At 50.3% G+C, this 24,326-nt stretch overlaps 1 protein-coding gene across 2 annotated transcripts in view; it reads left to right on the top strand.

The window, feature by feature from the left end:
- ADARB2 (adenosine deaminase RNA specific B2 (inactive)) overlaps nt 1-23,994 on the top strand; it is a 547,987-nt gene extending 523,993 nt beyond the window's left edge. For both annotated transcript variants that reach the window (XM_055353754.2, XM_004048984.5), the window contains 3 exons: nt 852-1,033; nt 16,077-16,255; nt 17,747-23,994. In XM_055353754.2, coding sequence (XP_055209729.2) covers nt 852-1,033; nt 16,077-16,255; nt 17,747-17,923 — 538 coding nt within the window. In that variant the 3' untranslated portion in view covers nt 17,924-23,994. The remainder of the gene's footprint in view (nt 1-851; nt 1,034-16,076; nt 16,256-17,746) is intronic.
- The last annotated feature ends 332 nt before the right edge of the window (nt 23,995-24,326 follow it).

The raw sequence follows: 24,326 nt of genomic DNA, 5'->3' as shown, positions 1-24,326 counted from the left end.
TGAAAAGAACAATGATGTAAGAAATTAGCTACGTAACGCTTGCTGCTGAAGGAGGTAGGATTTTAAGCACATTATTTAGAGTGGAAACCATAGAATGTTGCTTCAAAAAACACACACATGGAACCTCTTGCCACCCAAATTTAAGGGGAAAAAATGTCAGTGCTCTTGGCATTTTTGCTTGAGGAAGCAAAAACATTCACCCAGAGCTATATTTATTTCAAACAAAATGGCCTTGTTGTTCATCTCCAATCTGGGCTTCTGAAACCAAAATCATGCCCAGACCAAAACAAGGTCATTTGTTAATGTAATTTCAACACAATAGGTCATTTTGACTGCTAAGGACAAAGGGAGTACAAAGTATTTTTCCCTAAACTAAAACAAACAAATTCCATTTACAATATTTCCCAGCTAATATAAAGAAAAATTCAGATTCACTTTTGGGACAGAGTATCTTTTTTAAAAAATCTAAGTCCCACAGAGAACATAACAGTTTCCACTCTAACGACTCATTTTCAGAAAAGAGAGCAGCATTTGTTAGCACACACGGGCCTGTGGAGCCCAGTCCCAGGCAACAGTGTCCCCAGAGCCCCAGTGATGGCTGGGTTGGGTCTGGGGCACTCCCAGGGAGCCCCCCAAGGTCCGCATGATGGGAAGACTGACAGGTCCTCAGGACCAGGCCGCAGAGGGGCGGAGGACCAGGCTCCCTGGGCTCCTGGGGAGGGTCCTGCTGACCGCTGGCTCTCCCCTGGGAAGACTGACAGGTCCTCAGGACAAGGCCGCAGAGGGACAGAGAGGACTAGGCTCCCTGGGCTCCTGGGTGGGGCTCCGCTGACTGCTGGCTCTCCCCACAGGTGGAACATCCTGGGGCTGCAGGGCGCGCTCCTGTCCCACTTCGTGGAGCCCGTGTACCTGCAGAGCATCGTGGTGGGCAGCCTGCACCACACGGGTCACCTCGCACGCGTCATGAGCCACCGCATGGAGGGTGTCGGCCAGCTGCCCGCCTCCTACCGGCACAACCGGCCTCTCCTCAGCGGTAAGAACCCCCGTCCCGGGGGCCCTCCACCTCCTTCCCACCACCAGGCCAGACGCAGGTGTGCCCGGCGGTGCGATCCCTCGCAGACTTCATCCATGTTGGCTAGTGGCAATTTAGGATTTAATGGGCAAAGTCCTAAGATTTTAAAAAGAAAAAATGAAAGGTTTCAGCATCTCTCTGCATATAGCAATAGGCCAGGTCCTGATGTGAATTCGTGATTGTGCGATGGTGCTGTTTTCACAGCGGTGTCTGAAGGAGTTCTGAAAACAGAATCACTAGTGTTGGGCTCACCCAAGAGGTCCCACCTGCCCACCTGGCCGCCCACCTGCCCACCTGGCCGCCCACAGGAGGCGATGGTGAGGAAGAGCCAGGTGGGCGAGGAGGGGCGGGGAGGGGGGGGGGGCGCCAAGGTCACGTGGCCAGAGCGGGTCTTCGGAACCCAGGGCCCCAGGCCCTCCACACCCTTCAGAGGCTGCAAGGTGACTCCGCGAGTACTGGGCCGGCTCCGCAGCAGGATTCCCCACAGCCCAGATGTCCTCAGAGACCCGAGCCTCCCCAAGCCTCTACTTCCCCAAGTTACCTGGGGCCTGCCCGGGCTGCCTGGCACACAGCCAGCTGCAAGGATGAAGAGTCCTTTGGCAGCTGTGAGGTGCCCTAGAAAGACCCGGGAGTGGTCTCGGGAGGGTTTTGGGAAGGACACGCTGACAGGAGGCGACTCCTGGCCTTTCACAGGAACAATGGGAAGCGGGTGGGTGGGTTTCCGAGTCACCGCCAGCCTCAGGCTGGGCCTGCAGAACACCAGGTCTTTGAGTCAGCCTCCCTTGCTGGAGTGGGAGAGCTCTCTGAAGGGCCTGCCTGTGGCAGAATCAGGCAGATACGTGGGGGAAACGGAGAAAACCTCTGCCCCAGCAAGGAGAGGATTTTCACCTGTTTGGCAAGTGGCCCCTGCGCTCTTTTTCTGCGCGTTTTCCTTAGGCCATCCCCGTTCTTTGTCCAGCACCTACTGAAGGGCTTATTTAAGCTTGCGCAGCACAAGGAAATATGGAGTACAAATACAACCGCGCCCTCCCCAAGCCACCGTCAACGGAGCAGGTTTTGCCCTCCCTGGGCACTGGCATGTCACCCTCAGCAGCCAGTCTCCCAGTGCTGATTTTCAACCATGTGTCCATCTGGGAACATGTCAACATAAATAAAAACAGGAATTTCCAATCCTAAGTGTGAACACAGTGAATTTTAGAAAACACAATTAGAGAAATTCAGATCCACCTGACATCATTGAGTGGCACAGATAATAGCCAAGCCCAAGAGACACCTGTCTGCTTCTGATCCCAGGTGGCACCTGCCTACTCCTGATCCCAGGTGGCACCTGCCACACCACAGCCAGTGCAGCCTGACTAAATATTTCAGCCTCCATTTACATGCTTATTGGGAATCTGGTTTTCATTATTTTGGAGACGCAAATGAGCCTAAATCTCGGTACCTTGCCTGCATGCAACCCCTAAGCTGTCCCTGCATTGTTCTTGATGGACATTTAAAAACCAATCATGCAAATTTTGAAAAGAAGTCATCAGAATTTCTTGCACCAAAAGAAGGAGAGATCTTGCACAGGGATAATAATAAAAAGCACCCTCAGATAAGCAAATGAAGTTTGCTTGAAGCTTCCCTCAAGGTCAGTTTGCAGAACTGCCTTAGAAGATGAAGATTATGTATTAGCAGAATGAGGCCCAGCAATTTAGATATGGCTAAATTAGCTCTGAGTTAAAAAGAAGCAACCAAGCTGAAAAAGATACCCTTGCTCACACAGTCACGGGATGCATAGTAATGTTCTTGAAGGATATACTTGAAAAATTCTGCACTTTCCAGTCTAAACCTATGGCAAAACTTCAGGACCAGAAGCCCATTTCGAGGCTGTCTCAAACCCTGAATCCTTCAGCAAAAGCTGCATTATTTCCTGAGTACAGATAGCCTAAAGGAGTTTGCCCTTGGTCCTTCTCAGTGAATTCAGTAAGATGAACAAAATGATGGGGATAGTAATTAATAAAAATCTATGCTTTGAATAATCATCCTTTTAGGAAAAAGTGAGATGAAATAGCCACTTTGACAGGCTGTTCCACCAAGCTGAGGATATATGCTTCTCTGAGCTTTCAACATCAAGGCTAAATTTTTATTTCTCTTCATCAAGAAAAAAAAAAATCTGGGTAGGATAAATTCGCTGTTTGTGTTAACGGCATATTAAATAGATATGTTGTCAATGATTAATTTCTTAGTCCGCACTGAAGATAAAACTGTGATTATTTTTACAGCCCACCTTAAGGTCTTGGCAACGAACATGAAATCTGAGAGATGGACCCAGAGAATCGATTGTTAGAACCATGACTTCTTTAAGACTCTCGGTTTATGTTCATGTGATGAACATTGCAGTGCTGGTGATAAAATAGAGGAGAGCACGGGCTGTCTTCCTCCACAGCACACACTTTCCTGGAGTGTGAAAAGGGCCAGCTGGGGCGTCCGAAGCCCTTTCAGGCATCCATGTTTCACAGCAACACCATTTGTCAGAAAGAAGTTAGATACGTACTGAAATGTGAAGTCACATATGTACTGACATGTGTACCAATACTAATAGCTTATGAAATTTCCCAATGCCACCTATTTTTGGCATTCAAAGTCTCTCTCTGTTGCCATTTATGTCCTTTTTTTTATGAGTCCAGATTTTCAAAATGTTGTCACACTAAGTTGAGGAAACTTCTATGGAGTATCAGGCCTCTTTAATTCAGGAGAAATTTCTGAAATTAATGATAATTAAGAGTATTTTGCAAAATAACATAGTGAAGCAGTAGCAAATATTTTATCCAGATGGTAAGTGATTTGCAATATTATTTTTACATTAAAACAGAGGTCTATTTTGGAGTAACCTACAAAATTTTTACAAATGTTTAGTAATAAACACATAAGCATTACAAAAATATTTTAGCGGCCTGCTGTTCCTTACAGTCACTAGAGCTAGAAATTTATCTTCCTATGCCCTTGCAGGAATTTTTGGTGGAAAAAATTATAAATCTTGCTAGAACAATCTAAAAGGCAGTCTTAGCTAAGCGTGGTGGCTCATGCCTGTAATCCGAGCACTTTGGAAGGCTGAGGTGGGAGGATCACTTGAGGCCAGGAGTTTGAGATCAGCCTGGCCAACATAGCCAGATCCCCATGTCTACAGAAAAAAAAAGAAAGAAAGAAAAGAAATCCTAATATCTTTTCATGAAAACTAAAAAAGTTAAATTCAACAAAGAACTATTTAATAAGACATTTTTATAGATTAGCACAGAACTTTCTAGGCAAATTAGATGGCACATAGCTTATGATAAATATAAAATTATTGAAAAACCTTGTTTTCATTTTCTGGAGAATCCTTTTAAAAATATTTTGTATAATAATTAATTTTCATTTAATTTCCACCATGATCTTAAGGAATTGTTTCCCAATAGAATTTAAGCAACGAACTTAATTACATTGCTCCTGAGAATTGTATCATTAACTCCAGGAAAATACTTCCATTGTCAATACATTAAATGTATCCAACATCGAGAAATTGATCAGCATAATCCAGGCATTTGCTTAATCATTCAGCAAATGTGTATTGATGATTTACAAAGTGCCGGGCACAATCCTACATTGAGAATAGAGCAGTGAACAAAATAGTCAAAAATCCATACCTCAGGGTGATTGCATTCCAGTAGGGGAGACGGACAAACAAAATATGAGTGCTTTGTCAAAAAAAAAAAAACAAGGCAAAAGAAGGATTAAAAAGTGACCCTCAGCCCTAATAAAAGGATCAGGAGCACTCTCAGTGTGGCGGTGACACTGCGCAGGTTCCTAGAGGAATGAGGGAATGGAGCTGGAAGAAGGGCTCCCACAGGGTTTTGGGAAACAGGCAGGGTTGGGCTGAGAGTGTGAGGTAAGCGGGCGGGAGAGAGAGGCACTCTGGAAAGGCTGCAGCGGGCTTCCTCTCCCTTCTCACCAAGGGAAGATTCCAGCTGGTTTCAGGCTGCTGTTTGGTTCCCAGACCTGAAACAATCACATGGGCCTTGATTCAGTGGGGTTACGGAGGTGGTCGCAGGGCTAACGGGAAAAGCACAGACTAGGACGGTGCCATAAAAGCCAACTGGCCCCCACCATCATCTTAGGATGCCAGACTCTCCCCCCTGTGCTTTGCTGGCTCGGGGGCTAGAAAGCCTCACCTTGCTGCAGTGAGCCATACCTCCTTCAGAAGCCTCGGGCTAAGAGCACCATCCCTCTTCTTCTGAACCGGGATCAGCCTCTCCATGGATTCAGAAGCCTCAGGCTGATAGCACCATCCCAATTCTTCTGAACCGGGATCAGCCTCTCCATGGACATCCCTCATTGCTCACAGCCACACCCCTGGAGTCAAAACTCTGAGCTTTCTCTGGCATGAAAACCTTTCAACGTCGTCTCTGCCTAGATGTGCTCTCCCACCCAGGCACGCAAAACTCTGCCATTCTGAGAGAGAAATGTTTGCCAGTCATAAAACTTAACAAGGGACTAAAGACCCTTATCTTAAAAAAAAAAAAAAAAAAAACTGTGTACAGCATTGACAGATACTGAATGATGGTTCCCTGAAGATTCTGTAAAGCTGGAGAATCCCACTCCCCATGGGACTGCACCACAAACCCTGAGGATGGCGGGAGATGTTGGCAGGGGCACCTGCAATTCTCCTTGGTGGCACCAAGGAGAGTGCCACAAGAGTGAACAGGAGAGGGAAGAGTTGCCAAGCCAGGACCTGGGGAAGGACAGGGATGGGAGGGGAGATCTTCCCGTAAGAGTCCCTGAGAAGCTGAAGGGCTGAGAGGTGCTTCAGCACCCACGGGAGACTAAGGGGGCAGGTCGGCCTGCCTCCCAGGGCCAAGGTGGGCTCAAGGCAAACAGCCCCTTACAGTGTTTACAGCTTGAAATGGTCTCCACTCCTGATTTAAATTAAGATGGTCCTCTTACTCATTAGATCAAAATAACTCTACAAAAAATTATAAATAGAATATTGCCACACACAAAAAATAAGCAGACACAGGAGATAAAACCCAAATCCAGAAGAAACAACAGGCAGCAGGACAGACGCTCCAGTTGGAGTTTCAGACACAGACCCTAATATGACCACGCTCAGTAGGAGAAAGGACATTTTCTAAAGCAAGATGGAACACTTAGGGGGAGAGATGAAAGCTCAGAAAAAAACAGAACCAAATAGGAATTTCAGAAATACAGAAAATAAAATAATTTGTTTAACAGAGGATGGTTCAATACCAAATAAACACAGCACAAGAGAGAATTAATAAATGGGAGCACAGTTCTGAAGAAAACATCCAGAATGCAGCACAGAAGGCAGAAATGATATATGGAGGATGGATGAATAGATAGATGATAGACAGATAGATGATAGACAGACAGATAGATAGATAGATAGATAGATAGATAGATAGATAGATAGATAGATAGATAATAGATAGATGATAGATGATAGAGATTGATAGATATTTATTTTAAGAAATCAGCTCATGCAATCGTGTAGGCTGGCAAGTCTAAAATGCACAGGGCAGGCCAGCAAGCTGGAAGTTTCAGCAGGAGTGGCAGTGGCACGTCTAGAGTCCACAAGCCATGTGGAGGCAGAATTTATTTCTCTTCACAGAACCTGAGTCTTTGCTCTTCAGGCCTTCAGCAGATTGGACGAGGCCCAGCCATGTTGCAGAGCATAACCTGCTCTATTCAAAGTCAAATGAGTTAAATGTTAATCGCGTTGAATGTGCCTTCCCAGCAATACCTGGGACTGCTGGTTAATCTCGCAGTTAATCTAGCTGGGTGCTACAGCCTAGCCAAGGGGACACATAAAATGAACCATCACACACAGAAAGGACAAAAGAGAGTGAAGAGAGCAGGAAAGTCTGAATGCATGTAATAAGAGTTCCAGAAAAAGAAAGAAAAAGTAATGGAACAGGAGAGATATTTAAAGAGATCATAACTAAGAATTTTCCAAGACAAACAAAAAGCATCCAAATGCAGATTTGAAAAGCACATTATACCCCAAGAATAACTTTTTTTAATTCTCATCTCAGTGGTTAAATTGCTGAAAAACAGAGACCAAAAAAATCTTAAAAGCAGTCAGGAAATGAAAGACAAACTCACTTCAAAGGAGCTAAATCAGACTGGTAACTGATTCTCAGAAGACAAAAAAACAATGAAATGACATCTTTAAAATGCCAATAGAAAAACAATCTCAACTTACGATCTGATATCAAGAAAAAGCATTCTTCAAAAACGAAGGTGAGACAGCGTTTGCAGACAAACACTGACAGAGTCTAACTGGTGGACTCACTCTCCAGAAAACACTCCATGTGTTATCTGGGCTTAAGAAAAACAATCTCAAATGAGTAATGCCGACTGAAGAGCAATGAAAACCAGCCACACTTTTATCCAGTTTGAAACCTGGCATATTACTACATTTTGAGCACTAGGGCACAAAAATACATAATTTGGAACAGCAAAAGACCCCATTCCCCCAAAGTCCCTTTGTCCCATATCTTTTGAAATAATGACAATCCTTACAGAAGCCAAAAGTCATGTCAGTATCAGGCTGAAAAATGAAAAATGCAGATTCTTTCCTCTGCCACGGAAATTTCACATCTTCTGAAGCCTCCTGTGTGCCTCTGCACTTTAACCTCGGGGGAACCTGAGCGGTCGTCCATCCTCCCGACTCCTCAGCGGTCTCTTAGGAATAAAGTTCCTGGAGATCAGTGGAGGCACAAACCCTCCTGAGAGGACACCGCCCAGGCCTTGGCATCCCCGGACATCACTGCCATCCCAGCAGAACTCGCACCCGGGACATTCACAGACGGTGCAGCCAGTGTGGCCCGTTCCACGCCCTGCAGATGCCTGCCTTCCACCCTCAACACCTCCACCTGAAACCAGTCACATGACGGAAGGCGAGGAAAAGCCACCATGGCCTCTGTGTTTTCAACATTCATATTCCCTTCTGGCTTGCAGGAATCCACAGAATTTTCTTTCTTTTCAGACGGAGTCTCGCTCTGTCGCCCAGGCTGGAGTGCAGTGGCGCGATCTCGGCTCACTGCAACCTCTGCCTCCCGGGTTCACGCCATTCTGCTGCCTCAGCCTCCCAAGTAGCTGGGACTACAGGCACCCGCCACCAGGCCAGCTAATTTTTTTTTGTATTTTTAATAGAGATAGGGTTTCACCGTGTTAGCCAGGGTGGTCATGGCTCATGGTCCACCCGCCTTGGCCTCCCAAAGTGCTGGATTACAGGCGTCAGCCACCGTGCCAGGCTGAGCCCACAGAAGTTTTTAGGACTATCTCACAGCAGAAAGAACCAGCTGTCCATCCTCAGTTAACCCCACCATCTCCAGCCTCCATAGTACATTTTATGTTTCTTATAGAATGTGCTGTATCAAAGCAAGACAGCAGCTATAAAATTACTGGCAATTATGAAGACATTCATATCAATGATAATGAATAAAACGGCATTAATACAGCCTTAGAAGTTAGTTACCCCAAATCCATAAGTCCACATTAAATTTACCAGCTCTTCCATTAAGGGTGTGTGGGTGTGTGTGAGAGAGAGAAAGACCCCACAGCGTGTCTGGCCATATAGAAAACTCAGGAGATCTCTCTGATTCCTTTAGCTTTATGAATCTGTGCAGGCCCAGATGGCATGCTATTTCATTCACTCTGCAAAATTAAATGCAGTGCTACCCAGTGACACAGACTTGCCTCACTGCATGTAAAAATTATACTCCTGAAATGTCTTGTGTAAATTTAATTTTGGGAAAGTGAGTTACCTTGTAAATATAGTAGGCTCACTATTTGAAGAAATGCTGTAACGTCTCACTTACACAATGCCTTTTTAAAGAGGTAAATAAGGATTTTCTTCAAGTCAGGCATCTTTTTATAGCTCCGCGAGCCACAGTAGAACTCACTTTCATACATGAGTTGCGGATTCACCACCACTGGTCCTAGTAATGGTGATGTAACAGCAGTGGTTGTGGTGGTCACGGTGGTAGTTGAAGCGGTGCTGGTAGGAGTGGGTAATTCACTTGTCGGAGGCCACACTGCCAGTATGTCACAGAAGTGAGTCCAGCTTTGCTCTGCTGCCAGAGCCCACTGTTAACACGATTGTGTGTGTTTAGCAAAAAGGTCACACAATCTCATCACGCCGATCTCTGTGCACCAGACAGCCTGGCAGAATATTCATGTCAAAGGCTCCGGGAGACCAGCTTATTCCTATACAGATCTACTCTGAAATAAGATCTACTCTGAAATAAGACAGCTCCCTAAAAAATGTTATCAGAGATGAATGGCCCATATGCTGCATGGTATATTTACAAATTAATAAATGCCAACACATCCCTGAGTTACGTACCAGGTTTAACAAGCATCTGTGAGCGTGGTTCCATTACAGATGGCTCAGGGAGAAGCTGCTCAGGTAGCGAGGGCATTATTCCCAAGGCCGCTTGGGAGCAATTACTAAAAAAATGTGGGGCCCGACCCTGCTCACCACCAGGCTACACAGTGTTTCAGGGACACCTTTTTTCTTCACCCTTCCTTGGGCTTCCTACACCAGATTTTCAAATCCAAGGTCCTACCCGATGGAGGCCACCCTCACTCAGCAGGTGCACGTGCTAGGCGCCCCGTGCATCCCCAGGTCACTCTGCACACCCAGCCAGTGGCACAGAACTGCTCTCTGGGCAGCCCCGGCCCCCCACCCTCCTGGACCGTGAGCCCCGCTGGTTCTCATCACACACAGAAGGTCCAGAGGGAAAGAAACAGATGCGGGGAGAAGTAGCCCATGAGCTGCCACCTGCGAACCCCTGTTCTACGCCGTGTGGGGCCCAGAGCGTGCAAACCCCTGTTCTACGCAGTGTGGGGCCCAGAGCGTGCAAACCCCCAGTCTATGCAGTGTGGGGCCCAGAGCATGCAAACCCCTGTTCTACGCAGTGTGGGGCCCAGAGCGTGCAAACCCCTGTTCTATGCAGTGTGGGGCCCAGAGCGTGCAAACCCCCATTCTGCGGAGTGTGGGGCCCAGAGCGTGCAAACTCCTGTTCTGCGGAATGTGGGGCCCAGAGCGTGGGGCTGCCCCTCATCCGGGAAGAGCGCTGCTCACTCTGTCCTTAGACCAGTCCCGAAGTTCACTCCCAGTGGGCTGGATAATGGCCCCCACCGATGCCAAGTCCTAATCCCTGACCTGTAAATTACCTTGTCTGAAAAAAGGGGTCTTTGCAGATGTGAGTAAACTAAAGATCGTGAGACGGAAGATGATCTGAATTATCTCAGTGGGTCCTACCTGCAGCCACCTCTGTCCTTAGAAGAGGGAGGCGGGGGAGATATGGCACATGCAGAGAAGCCGGTGAAGATGCAGGCAGAGACGGAAGTGAAGCCACTACAAGCCAGGGAGCCTGGGATTGAGCAGAGGCTGGGAGAGTCAAGGAGGGGACTCTCCAGAGCCTCTGAAGGAGGTACAGCCCTGCCCGCACCTTCAGACTTCCAGCCTCCAGAGCTACGAAAGGACAGATTTCTGCTCTTTTAAGCCAACACGTGTAGCAATGTGTTACAGCAATCACCTAAATACAGCCTACAAAAGAACAATTTTCTGTGCATGTGGAAACCACATTAGAATACACAGTATCGTTCCTGGGTTGCCATTCACCGAAGGCAGGAGGTGCATCACAGAAGTGTTCCACAGGGTTAATTTGGATTTGTTGTAGCTTCTGGATGCCAGAGGTTCACAGGAATTTTGGCCTCACAGGGCGGCCTGCAGAGTGAGAAGCGTGGGACCCCTGTGCAAGCACGTGTACGTGTTTGTCCACAGCACTGGGGTATCTGTGTGTGATTTCTTGGGAGGACGCGTTTCTCCTCGGAGCTCAGCTGCTGATGCTCATGTTTTCTGAGTTCAGACTCCTGCATGCAATTTCTCAGGAGGACGCATTTCTCCTTGGAGCTCAGCTGGCCTGATGCTCACGTTTTCTGAGTTCAGACAACACAGGCTCCGTCCCTCAATCGCCACAGGTCTGTTGGCACCTTTCACTGCTGGAGATTCCCTGAATCCTCTCCAGGAGACATTTCGTGCTGTGAACTGGGGAAGGAGGTAGTGCCATGTGTTCTAGGGGAAGGAGGTAGCGCCATGTGTTCTGGGGAAGGAGGTAGCGCCATGTGTCCTGGGGAAGGAGGCAGTGCCACGTGTTCTGGGGAAGGAGGTAGTGCCACGTGTTCTGGGGGAAGGAGGTAGTGCCATGTGTTCTGGGGAAGGAGGTAGCGCCGTGTGTTCTGGGGGAAGGAGGTAGTGCCATGTGTTCTGGGTGGACTGGGTCACTAGGTATGTGCTGCTGTGTTATCTTGAGGAACAGGGTGGGACAGGCCTGAGTAGGTGCCCCTGCAGCTGCAGACACCCTCTGTCCTTGGGACTCGAGCTCCATCTTCAATCAGCCGATGCCCACTTCAGGAGGAATGAGCCAGGAGTTAATGCATTTTCACATTTCCAGCCACAGGAGTTAAAATTAAACACAAGCCAGGCTTTCGTTTCTAGGCCTGAGCACATGTGTCTTCACCTTGTCTGGCTCTATCCACAACTACCGCTAGCAATGCAATGCAGCTGAGTTAAAGTTTAGCCCTAACACCCTTCAACCCTTTTGAAACCCACTTCTCCACGGCCAGGAAGGTGCTCGACAGGAACACCGTGAGCAAGCAACTGGACCAGCTCCCAGAAGGCTCTGCATGTCTTCGTACGGCACCTGGGAAACTGGTGGAAAATTATAAAATCAGTGCACCATGAGAGATCATTCATGTATGAGCAGAAGACTCCTGAGAAACCAAGTGGCTCCCCCAGGCCAAAATAAATAAAACAAAGAAAGGAAGAGCCTGGAGTGACCTGATGTCCCAATGCTGGAGTGTCCTCAGGAGACATCCCAGGATGCGGAGTTACCTCCGTGAGGGTGATTCAGGCTGCGGGGAAATGGAAAGAGAGTGAAAGCACACATGAGGCCATGGCCCTTCCACGTCGGTGAGGAAGAGATGGCCCTCCTGGAGCCTGGGCACCTGCTGCGGGAGGGCTGGGCCCCAGCGTGGGAAGAGGGCCTGGCTGCTGGCCGCACTGGAGAAGGAAACTTCTAGTTCCTCAGAGCAAGCAGCCCACTCCTGACTGCACTTCCTCTCACCATGAGGGATCTGTCCCATGGAAAGAGTCATTAACGGCAAACCTAATAGCGAGACTGACATGAGCATCCGTGAGTATCCGTCTCTCTGCACATTAGACTCCAGGGATCTGGGCCGTGGTTCCCGCTCCATGGGCATGATCAGCTGCAGATATTAGTCACAGCGATGTCAGAAACTACTGCCTGTGTGAGTATTCAGGAAACATCCCAACACTCTCTCTCTATGGAAGGTTTATTTAAAAAAAGAAAAGAAAAAAAAAGACAAGAAGGTAGAAGAAAAAAAAAAAAAAGGACTGCTATTCTTCCAGGCTGCCTTGGGAAGTTTTTCTTTTGCCAGCAGAACACAGAGGGGAGCAGACCCTTCCCTAGAAGCTCAAAGCGTAAGCACATGGTCCTGTCCCCTGCAGAGGACAAATAAAGGGAACAGAATGTGTTTTCCGTGAAAGGAACAAGGAACTGACCTTTGCTTGTTGGTCGGTTCCTCCATTCCCTGGACACAATTAGGTGATTGTAACTAAGTCAGAAACATTCCCTGTGATCTAACTAGAAACATTTTTGATCTGTGTGACTTGGAGAGCACGAAACAAACTGCAGTTGGCCTTCAAATCCTCCTTCAGATGAAAACAGAAGCATTCATAGCCTGGGTGCTCCAAAAGTGCTCTTATTTGCCTGGTTTGATCTTCACATCACCTCGTGAAGCAGAGAAGTCACCTGTCACAGAGTAGTAAGTGGAGGATGACCTCGGGCCACAGAACTCAAACCACCTGGAACTCCAGCCACCTGGTTCCTGGTCAGTGGGAGAGGCCCCTGGGGTGCGTTTTCCACCTCCGGGGTCATGGGCAGGCTCGGATATTGAAGATTGCTCCAGGTTTACACCACTTTCTATGTTAAATAGTAGCCTGCGGGGCTGTTGTAGTTAGAACTGAATGATTTACAGTGTGATTTACGTCATCACAGGTGAGCTGAGATGTTATTTACAGCAGACGCTGTCCTCCCTGTGCACACATGGACACATGGGACCACACCCTGGTGAGAAGCCCCCGTGCAAGGCTGGACGACCCTGCAGCCCACCCGCCGGCGCCTCCCTCGCTGCCCCACCAGCTCCTTCCTTCTGTCCCCGGAGTGTGGAGCAATGCACGTGCTGGGTTCACACCCACGTCCTCACAGCTGCCTTCCCGGTAGTGTTTGGGCCTCGTCATGCCTGGCAGCCAGGAGCGTTGGGAGGAAGCCCCGTCAGATGGCAGCTGGCCAAGGGCTAGCAGCAACTTGCCCACATCATCCTCCGCAAAGAGAAAGGAGAGGGGCACAGGCCGGAGCCAGGGCATCCTGACAAGGAACCAGGAGGTCCTGTGTAGACCTCAGGCTCCCAAGGCTTTCCTCTGAGTTCACACTTTGCAGCTTGGCACCTCAGTGGTTGGCCCTGATGGTCATGGAGACCAGAAGGATGGGAGCAGGAGGAGGAGGGGAGGCCACCTGGTGATGGGAGCAGGAGGAGGAGGGGAGGCCGCCTGGTGACGGGAGTGGGAGGAGGAGGGGAGGCTGCCCAGTGCGCGCAGATCAGGGTAGTGACTGCCTCCCCCAGTGCCCGGTCATCCCTGGCCTTGGTGGCTGGCTCCTCCTGCCCAGGCGGCCCCTGCCTAGTAGGACGGCCACAGCGGCCAACGGACCAGATTGTCCCTCCCGGCTCTCGGGGTGGCAGCTGCCACCATGAATCACTTGAAGGAAAAAGAAGAGCTGACATGAACGGGATTCGCTTGGGTGTCCCACATCACCTGTCTGTGGCCAGCAGAAGCTCGCCAGGTGACTTTCGAAGTGGTTGGCAAATGGGCCATGTGCTCAGTCTGTCCACAGAGCTCAGGCTCATGGATGAAGCTGGGAGCAGCAGAGGATCTGGGGTCTGTGGCTGTGCAACTCTGTAGTGAGTGGGTCTTCCCCGAATTTAAATGAAGCCTGCTTCCAGGAAGGTGTTATGAGCTGTGCTACCACGTGACGTGGGGACAGCTTCCTCCCGGGAGTCTGCTATGGTGGGAACCCACTCGCACCAGCTCAGCCCACCAGGTCTTTGCTCTCAGACCAATGCTGACACCTGGGCCTCTCCACCAATAGCCAGTGGCTTCCCAGGGACCTGAGCAGACACTTGGGTGACCTATATGCAATGCCCTGGCCAAGACGCCAAGTTCTTCTCTGCAGGCGCTGCCATCTCACGTGATGCATGACGGGCTCCCGAGAACTCAGGGGCCCCGCTCCCCTCCAAGCACCACAGGACAGCAGGCCAGGAAGGCAGGAAGGGCTGGAGAGGCAGAGCTGATCTGCGAGGAGGCATGAATGAGAGGGAGACACCCGGCCAGCTGGGCTTGGGGAACGCATCGGGTAGAGGCCCTGCAGGTGCCGCGGGAGGTGGGAGATTCAGGAGGCACCAATGGGACAAGGGATCTTGGGTTATAAACCAAGCGTCTCAACACCACTGCTGTGAGCGGGAGCCTGGACTCCCTGCCGACTCACTTTTGTGTGGACCATGCATCTTCCTATGAGACTCTGAGCAGAGACAGGGCCAAACAGCATGTGCCTCCCCCCACCGCCCATGGACGTCTGAGGGCCACGTCCACTATGCTGGGTCCATGAGGAAGCCCTGGGCATGGGAAGAATTGGGCTTTGTCCCCAGGGCGCTGCCTCTGGCGTCCCATAGCCTGTATTCCTCTGATGCCTTCCCCACCCCGAGGGTCACATTGCCAAATGCAGCCTTCAGAAGGGACTGAAAGAGACAATGAATTGGGGAGGCTCAGCTGCACCGGAATCTCATGTGTTGGAATTCTCAGGCCGTCACAGGGCAGGGTCTTGGCAGGTGCCCCCTGGAGTTTCCAGACATTCATGGCAGCATGTCCAGAAGCCCCAATCAGCACAGGAGTACCTCAAGGAGTCAGGGCTGGGGCCACAGTTAGAAGCCAGAAAGTGCACCACGCCCAGCTGCAAAGCAGCTGCCACCCCAGAGTGGAGACCTCCTCATCCACCCTTCTGCACTGTGAGCTGGGCTGCAAGGACTGTGTGGTCCGGGTTAAAAGTCCAAGCACACAAGAGGCAACACTTTTGAAACGAGGGCTTCCCTGAAGATGCCAGCTCTCTCTGGACAGGATCAGCATCGTGGGCGTGCAGCCCTGCAGCTCACACAGGCACCTGAGCTTAGACGAACCCGTGCTTGGTTTAATGCCCCACTGTCGTCTTGAAATTCTTCGTAACTTTCGAACAAAAGGCCCCACATTTCCGCTGTGCACTGAGTCTCAAACACTCTGTAGCCAGTGTGGTTTCGGGATCACATTGCGGATCAATTGATCCTACACTCATTTCTGCCTGGTTTTTATTGTTTTGTTTTGTTTTGTTTTTCTCATCAGCTAAACTGTAAACCCGAGGGAGCCAGGGAGCTGCCTGTTGCTTACTAGCCCCGGTGTTTTGCCTCCAGCAGAGCGGGGCCTGCAGAGGTGCCTGATAAACACACTCTCAGATCACTTCCACGTGGCTCTGTTCATTCATTCACTCAACAAATATTTACAGAGGGGGGGGAATCTGGACGGAGCTATATTATCACCAGACTATTAAAATCTTCGATTAGAAGGTTGACGCAGGTGCAGCGATGCCGTGGACCCGAGGCGGCCACCACGGTCCTGCCCAATTTGCAGCCTCCACCCTGCAGGTGACACGTGAACTGGCCAGTCCTGAGGATGAAAAGGGAGGACCATTCCCACTCACACAGGCTCCGTTTCCCCACAGCTGCCCTTGGGGGAGCCCCGTGTGAGGCCAGGAATATTAACGCCCGCCTTTCCCCATCTCCCCGACAGGCGTGAGTGACGCCGAGGCGCGCCAGCCGGGGAAGTCGCCCCCCTTCAGCATGAACTGGGTCGTGGGCAGCGCGGACCTGGAGATTATCAACGCCACCACTGGGCGGAGGAGCTGTGGGGGCCCGTCCCGGCTCTGCAAGCATGTGCTGTCTGCACGGTGGGCGCGGCTGTATGGCAGGGTAGGTCGCACCCATCCTTGGAGGGAAACTGGACCCAGCCAGACCCTGGCTCCAGCCCTGAGCAAGCTCTCGGGAGAGGCCAACACTTGGTCTGCAGGGAGGGAGATGCACGACACAGCGCCCATCACGTGTCCTTTTCCCAGCTGCCCAGGCCAGCAGCGTTTCCCCTGTAGGCTTGAGACCCTGCTACCCCAGGCACCGCCCCCAGACCAGGCTGGAGCTGCAGAAGCAGGAAAGGAGCTCATTGCTGAACCCCTGACATAGCCGGCACGGTACCACCTGCTTTGTTCGGGGTGTCCCAGGAGCAGCTCCTGGGGACTTTTGAAGTCGATACTATTCCCAGTTTAGATATTAGGAAACCGACACTCAGAAAAATTGTGTAATTTCCCCAAAATTTCACAGGTAATGAATTTCAGAATTCGAATTTCTCCCCAACCCCAAAGCCCAAGCATTTCCACGACATCCACAATTAGGAGCAAGTTTCTCCTTCACAAGTAGGGATAACAGCAATATTTCTGGATTTTAAATCAAAATCTGTATCTGTATGCATTTCCAAAGCATAGACTGTAACCAAAAACAACAAATAACAGAAAAACCAGCCAACACATAAAAAATGCCTCTCTCATTTTTCCATACTTTTTAATCTAAGCAGGAATAATAGTGTTGATTTGTCAACTGGTAGAGCAGGGCAGGCATACTAATGCCAAAAATAAACATTTTAGCCAACTTAGAGTACAGTCAGAATTGCACATATTAGCTCTGAGCTTGGCCGAGACGCCCAGCATCCTGCAGCTCTCAGCCTCTGTCCTGTCCACTTAAGGGCACTGCCCAGGTCTCCCTTCTCCTGGAGACTTGGAAGGTCAGGGAAGCATCGATGCTGTCCTGCTGAGCAAAAGGGCCCTCTCCTCTTGCACATGCTCGAGGTGACCCCCCGGTGAGTGCCTCCCTGGAAGACCCGCTGTGGGATTTGGAGCTCTCCCATGGCCCCATCCTCTTCCCTCCTGGCCTCCCTGCCCCGTGGTGGGGGTATCAGAGCTGCATTTGATCCCTGTCTTGTGTTGCTGCAAAGCTTTGCCTGGCACACCTCAGAAAGCTAACAGAGGAAACGCCCCAGCTCCATCATCCTCCTGCTCAGCCGACAACATGACTCTCACCAGCCTGCTCCCTGCCCACTGTGATGCTGTTTTAGCTCCCACTGTCCCCCTCTGTCCCCAACCCTGCCTGGAGCCCCTGCACAGTGTTCATACTTTTAATAGCAGTCAAGTTTATCGGCTCATTCATCATTCACACCTCAGATGAAGCGGGTTTCCTTGATGACTAGCTTTCCTGTGGAATTGCCAGAGGACCTGGTCACAGTTGCTCTCTGTAATAGTGGGAGAAAGAAAGGCAGAAGGCCAAGGCCAGGAGCTGATGCCTGGCATGTAAAACTCACCTAGCAGAAGCTCCTTTTCTGCTGGTGTCTGATTGGCTCTTTCTCCTTCTTGTCCGCAGCTGAGCACACGGACACCCAGCCCCAGAGACACGCCCTCCATGTACTGTGAGGCCAAGCTGGGGGCGCACACCTACCAGTCTGTGAAACAGCAGCTGTTCAAGGCCTTTCAGAAGGCTGGCCTGGGCACCTGGGTGAGGAAACCACCGGAGCAGCAGCAGTTTCTACTGACTCTCTAGGCTGCGGGCTCCTGGCTGCTGGAGCTGAGCGGGACGTTGGAGGGATGGGACCGTGTCTGGGGGGCAACGTGGCGGGTCGGCCGGTTCCCTGCATTCATTTTACTTTGGTGTTCCAGAAACACGCGAGTGTGCAATGTTTGGACGAGCAACGACACAAATTCAGAACGTGCCTCTTTCCAGATCGCTGGCCCCAGAACCCTGTCCCCCACACCCAAGGGCACACGCACTGTTGAGTTAGCGCCGACTCTTCCTGTGGAGTCTGAGGGAGGGGCTCCATTCAGGCAAAGGGGTTTTAGCTGCAGCCTTGGAAGGAGGCACCGACACGACACCAGGCAGGAGTGAGCCTCAGGCCCCGTCCCTGCACCCCACCCCTGCGTGCACCTCTTGGTGATGTTGGGGTCTCACTAGCTTGAGGGGGCACATGAAGATAAGCCACAAGTGAAGAGAAAAGCCATGCCCACCCCAGCCCCAGAGAAACCAATAAGAATGCTCTATTATTTTCACTATTCATTTAGGTTTTTATACTGCACCTCCTTTCAAAAAAGATTTAAGATGTACGACATTACCGAACACCTAAAATAGAACCAGAGAAACGAAAGCCATTCCCACAAAGTGAAGGAAGTTTCCAAAACTCCTGTGAGGCAGAGTTAAGACCTGTGATGTGGGGAGCCTGGGAACACCCAGCCCACGTGTGCTGCAGATGTGGGGAACACGGAAACACCCGGCCCACGTGTGCTGCAGATGCGGGGAGCCCGGAAACACCCGGCCCACGCGTGCTGCAGATGTGGGGAGTCTGGAAACACCCGGCCCACGTGTGCTGCAGATGCGGGGAGCCCGGAAACACCCGGCCCACGCGTGCTGCAGATGCCGGGAGCCCGGAAACACCCGGCCCACGCATGCTGCAGATGCGGGGAGCCTGGAAACACCCGGCCCACGCGTGCTGTAGATGTGGGGAGTCTGGAAACACCCGGCCCACGCGTGCTGCAGGTGCGGGGAGCCTGGAAACACCCGGCCCACGCGTGCTGTAGATGTGGGGAGTATGGAAACACCCGGCCCACGCGTGCTGCAGATGTGGGGAGCCTGGAAACACCCGGCCCATGCCTGTTCAGTCCGTCATGGTGTTTGGTTTATGGTGGCCGATACTGAGAGCCACTGAGGTTTGGGTTGTGTAAGGGTTAGCTACCACCCTATAACCTCCCTACCAGGTAATAAGGAGACCAAGTCTTTGATCAAATTCTGATTTTTTAACTAAATTTTCATTAGAAAGCAAGCACAAAATAAAATCAAAACAACCTTTACCTTCAGCTTGAGAGGCTACCAGCTCTCTACTCTTTCAGATTCTCCAATCAACACCTTGCAGGACAAGACCCCAAAAAAGTTCAGCTGTCAAAAAATGTAAGAGGCAGGATTCTGTGACCCTCCGAGCAGGCTTCCAACACCAGAGACCTTCAGCTCACAGTGGAGACAGGACATGGGGGCTTTAGCCCACAGCGTCATCCCTGAGAGCCGAGGCGCTGTATTCATACGGGGTCAGGCTCTTTTCCAAGTATCTTTACGTAATCCATGTACCTCGAGCTGCTGTCATCTCACCTCCGAGAACTCATTTCTAACATTCATCATGCTAGATAGCCAGTCTCTCATTTCTCCAACTTAAAAAATCCATCTCTGAAATTCATGACAGTGACGGCAGACGGCAAAGCATGGTGGTGTCCACATCTGGGGTGTGGGCTTCCTGGAAAGAATCCCAGCTGACCACCCCAGAAAGTGCAAGAATAACATCGTGCTGTACATAGTCAAGTGCTATAAATTACAGTTATCATAATGAGAAGGCAGAAATGAAGCTGAGTTGTAGCTATTTGTTACAAGATAATAATAAGTAGAGATATTAGTATGGAAAAAGAAACTTTTCCTGGGATTTAAAATCAGGCCAAATTTATCACTCAAGTTCTTTTAGAAAAGAAAACAGGTACTGGAGTAGACAACTTCTTTCAGATAAAGTTTCAAAAGATACGAGAACATTTTTTCAAATAAAGGATTCACATTAATCTTTTATAAAAATCACAAAAATAAATGAAATCTTAATTCAGTGCAAAAGCTAAGCTCAAACGACCAGTTTCTATTAAGTTCTGGTAACTTGACATCACTAGGATGAAGCTTAGAGAACTTAGAGTCGAGAGGCTATGGGTGGCTCAGACATTCGCAGCCGTCAGAAGTGAGCGCTCCCCTGAATGCGTGGGAGCACGGCCAGCTCCTGGCTGAAGTCTCCCACCCAGGCCTCAAATCACCTTCATCTGAGATGTTGGCTAGAGAAGCATATGATGCTTTGTCCCAGTGGGCTCCAAATCACGCTGTTTCTGCAGCGAGGGGGCCTATGTTGCAAGCAGACTTCACTGTCACAGGGAAGACGCAGGGTCTGATTCACAGGACTTGGAAAGCGCTCGGCCACCCAGTGGCCAGCATCATGAAGCCACAGCTGGAGGGTTGGGATTGGTTTTGTCTCAGGCATTGACCTTCCAGAAACAACTCAGACTTTACTGAAATATCAACATCCACATCTGGAGAAAGCCACACATTAATTCCATGCTACCCATTAGTACAAGTGTATGGATTCGCTTATTAAGTCCACAGGAGACTCCATGGAAGGAAAGATTAAAGCTCTTCAGAGAAGGCTGATAGCGAGAGAAGAGTTTCCAATGCAGCCAGAGTGAGGTTGAGGTGCCGGAGCTTTTCCGTGGAGGGATCTGTCAGAGGGGATGTGGGCTGCAGAGGGGACCTCACGTAAGGAAAGGAGGGTCCCAGGCCATGGGTAGTGAAAGGAGAAGGTAGTCGAGGCAGTCAAGGGTGACCCAACATGCAGGAGGCACGCCACACCAGATCACGCCACACGCAGGCTGCTCCCAACTGGCAGGGCCTGACCCAACCGGCAAGGGCCAGGTCCTAGGATTCCACAGTGCCAGGAGTGCCTGAAGGGGCCAGGTCCCAGGATTCCCACAGCCCCAGGTGTGCCTGGAAGACCCGGGTCCCAGGATTCCCACAGCCCCAGGTGTGCCTGGAAGAGCTGGGTCCCAGGATTCCCACAGCCCCAGGTGTGCCTGGAAGACCCAGGTCCCAGGATTCCCACAGCCCTGGATGTGCCTGGAGGGGCTGTGACACCTCTGCAGAGATGGAAGGGCTGGTGTTGAAGTCTGAAGATTTCACCCTCGGGTCCAGGTCAGAACATCCCAGCACCACTTTCAGGCCAGGTCTGCCCTGCAGTTTTGACCACTGAATTGGTCTTAAGAGTGGCCACCCATTCCCCTCCAAGTGAGGGGGCAAGACACAAGTAGGGGACGGGTCACTTTCTGTCACCCTGAAAATACGCTGGGCACAACACAAGGGGGGCTGATGAAGTCAGGCCCGCCCCTCCAAGTCCACCTTGAAATCACCGCCCGGCTTCCCTGCATTTCCCACCACCTGACACCGCCAAGCCCCTTGCTTCAGATTTTCTGTGGTCTGTATTCATGCCCTTGCTTCAGATTTTCTATAGTCTGTATTCATGCCTGCTTAGGCCCCTACAAAAGTCCTCATAAAACCAACACTACCTTTATCTGCTTCCAAAACACACACCGCTTTCCCATCGGGAAGATCAGCAATGTAGTTCCCGGCCTGGTTCTTAGTCAAAAAGTTAGTGTCTGGTGGTTTCTGGCCTTTTTGCAGGACGGAGCGCAGGGAACGGCTGCGCGGCCAGGCAGCCTCTGCTGTCCACCTCCAGCCCCGGTTTTGCAGCCGTCTGTGATGTCAAGAGATGGAGTTAGGGTTTCTGTGGGTTTTGTTTTTGCTGAGGAAAGGATGTGCGGGTCGATAGCTATTGTTTCCTTTCCATTCCTGCGATTCTCTTTACATCTGTATATATCTATCACACCATGCTGACTTTGTGATGAGTCCTGTTCCTCGGAAACATCAAGCTGGGTTCCTTTTCAAAGAAACACACAGATCATATTTCTCCATCTCATTTTGTTTTCACAGGGAGCTTTTCTTATCAACAAAGTCACATGCTTCTTTTTGGATATAATGTTTATCACGTCTAGAGAGCCATAAACAGTAAATACAGAGGATATCAATGCCCAGAATAGTTAGAGTATTTTGATGAAATCCTATTTTTAGATGATAAATTTCAAGATGTGTCTATAGTATATTGTTTAAAACAAAGACATTTGAGACATACATAGACATTTTTAATTTAGGGAAACTTATATGCCCTTTTTTAAGAAGCCATTCTAATAAAATAATCTGACTAATTAGCCCAAAATACAATAAGTATCACTTTCTAACGGAGACCAAAGGGAAGCTGAGAGCCTTTCTTTTTACGTACTGCCGTTGGATCGCTGCAGCCACCTCTCGTAACACCCGACAGAACCCGGTGAGGCTCTGTGGGCTTTCCGCGGCCCTGAAGGGAGGCTGCAGAGTCCCCTAGTCCACGTCAGGGAGCCGCCATCCCACACACCTCCAAAGCCTGTCCTCGCCTGCGGTTTTTGCAGAGCTCGCGGTTGGAGGTGGAAATTTGGAAGCCCTGTGTTGCAGGAGAGGCCGTAGCAACCCCAGGCAGCTCTTAGCAGGGACAGACCAGCCCCCGCCTCGCTGGTATTTTAGGGTCTTTTGGTATTTTGCCACCGTGTGGGGCTAGGCGGGCGGCTGAAGGACACGGTGTAGGCCTTGCTGCTGTCTGGGTTCCTCGCCACTGCAGGAGCAGGGCTGTTCCTGGAAACACTGGGCTGCTGGTGGCCCATCAAACTTCTCCCACAAATTCTGAATCTGAGAAAGTGAAGGAAGGATGGTGGGGAAGTGAGGAGGCAGGAGCAGAGGCCACAGGGACTGACCAGAGATGTGGTGAAGACAGAGAGCTTCCTTCTCAGGCTGTTCCTGGGAAGCCTGAGAGGCAGCCGGCACCACCCTCCTCCGCTCACTCTCCCCTCAGCCTCTTCACTTCCCTTCTCAACCCTTTCTCTCCTCCCCGCCTCTTCCCTTTCTTGCTGTCTTGTTAGTCCTTGTCCCAAAACTCCTGGCTCCTTTGTTCTGCTGCTATGGCCCCCACCCAGGAGGAGGTCTCAGACACCATCCCCCCAACGAGGGATCCACGCAGCAGGTTCATGCCAGGGCTGAGAGCGCCCTGCTGGGTTCCTACACAACAGGTTCATGCTGGGGCTGGGGGAGCCCCGCTGGGTTCCTGATGCAGCAGGTTCGTGCTGGGGCTGAGGGAGCCCCGCTGGGTTCCTGACGCAGCACGTTCATGCTGGGGCTGGGAAAGCCCTGCTGATGCCTTGTGCACAGGGAGTCGCTGCAGTCATTTTTGGACTCTCCTGAATGTGTCCACATGTTCTGACCTCCCACCAGAAGGAACGCTGGTGGCCACATCTCTAGAGATCTATTTACTTTTTTGAGACCGGCTTATGAGATTGGCTAATTTTTGTATTTTTGGTAGAGATGGGGTCTCACCATGTTGCCCAGGCTAGTCTCGAACTCCTGGCGTCAAGTGGTCTGCCCACCCCGGCCTCCCAGAGTGCTGGGATTACAGGCATGAGCCACCGCGCTGGCCTCTAGAGATTCACACCAAACAATATCACTCCCGCGGGAACCGTAGACAGATCAAACCCTGGTGAGAGGAACACTTTATTTCCCAACTCATCATCCTAAAGCCAAGGTTGGAGGGATGAGCATCCCCTAAACACCAAGGTGAGATCACCTGGGTCCCAGTGCCTCTTTTCACGCAGGCCCTAGATTTCTATCTCTCTGCAGTTTATGCATCGGTAAAAAAAAAATCTCTCCCAGTGTGCCCCATTAGTTTTCAGCATTTTGTAAGCAAAATGAACTTAACACATAGTAATTCTAATTGAAGGTATGTACATAAAAAGCATGATTGAATGGCAATATTGTATCAATGGATGTACATTTGTAATATTTGTAAAAAAAAATCCAAAACCTTAAAATATGAATTTACATATGTTAATTTGCCTCTAAGTTCTATAAATTGCACTTCAGTGATATCTAATAAGTGAATGTTTCTGTTAAGTGAATAAAAATATTCAGTAAAATTGTTCTTTCCTGGGTTGTTGGGCCTTTTTCATCAAGCAAAGTTCTGGGGGTCTCAAGACTATATAATATGTCCACCCACCCCAAAGAAGGGACACAATCAACTCTAAAACCTTTTCCTGGCCAGGTGCGGTGGCTCACGCCTGGAATCCCAGCACTTTGGGAGGCAGAGGCCGGCGGATCACAAGGTCAGGAGATCGAGACCAGCCTGGCCAACACGGTGAAACCCCATCTATACTAAAATACAAAAAATTAGCCCGGCATGGTGGCGCATGCCTGTAATCCCAGCTACTCGGGAAGCTGAGGCAGGGGAATTGCTTGAAACTGGGAGGCGGAG

This window comes from Gorilla gorilla, chromosome 8 (genome assembly GCF_029281585.2).
Source record: "Gorilla gorilla gorilla isolate KB3781 chromosome 8, NHGRI_mGorGor1-v2.1_pri, whole genome shotgun sequence".
In the NCBI taxonomy this organism is placed as follows: domain Eukaryota; kingdom Metazoa; phylum Chordata; class Mammalia; order Primates; family Hominidae; genus Gorilla; species Gorilla gorilla.
Note: the sequence above shows the minus strand (reverse complement) of the source record. Positions and strands in the feature narration are given on the sequence as shown.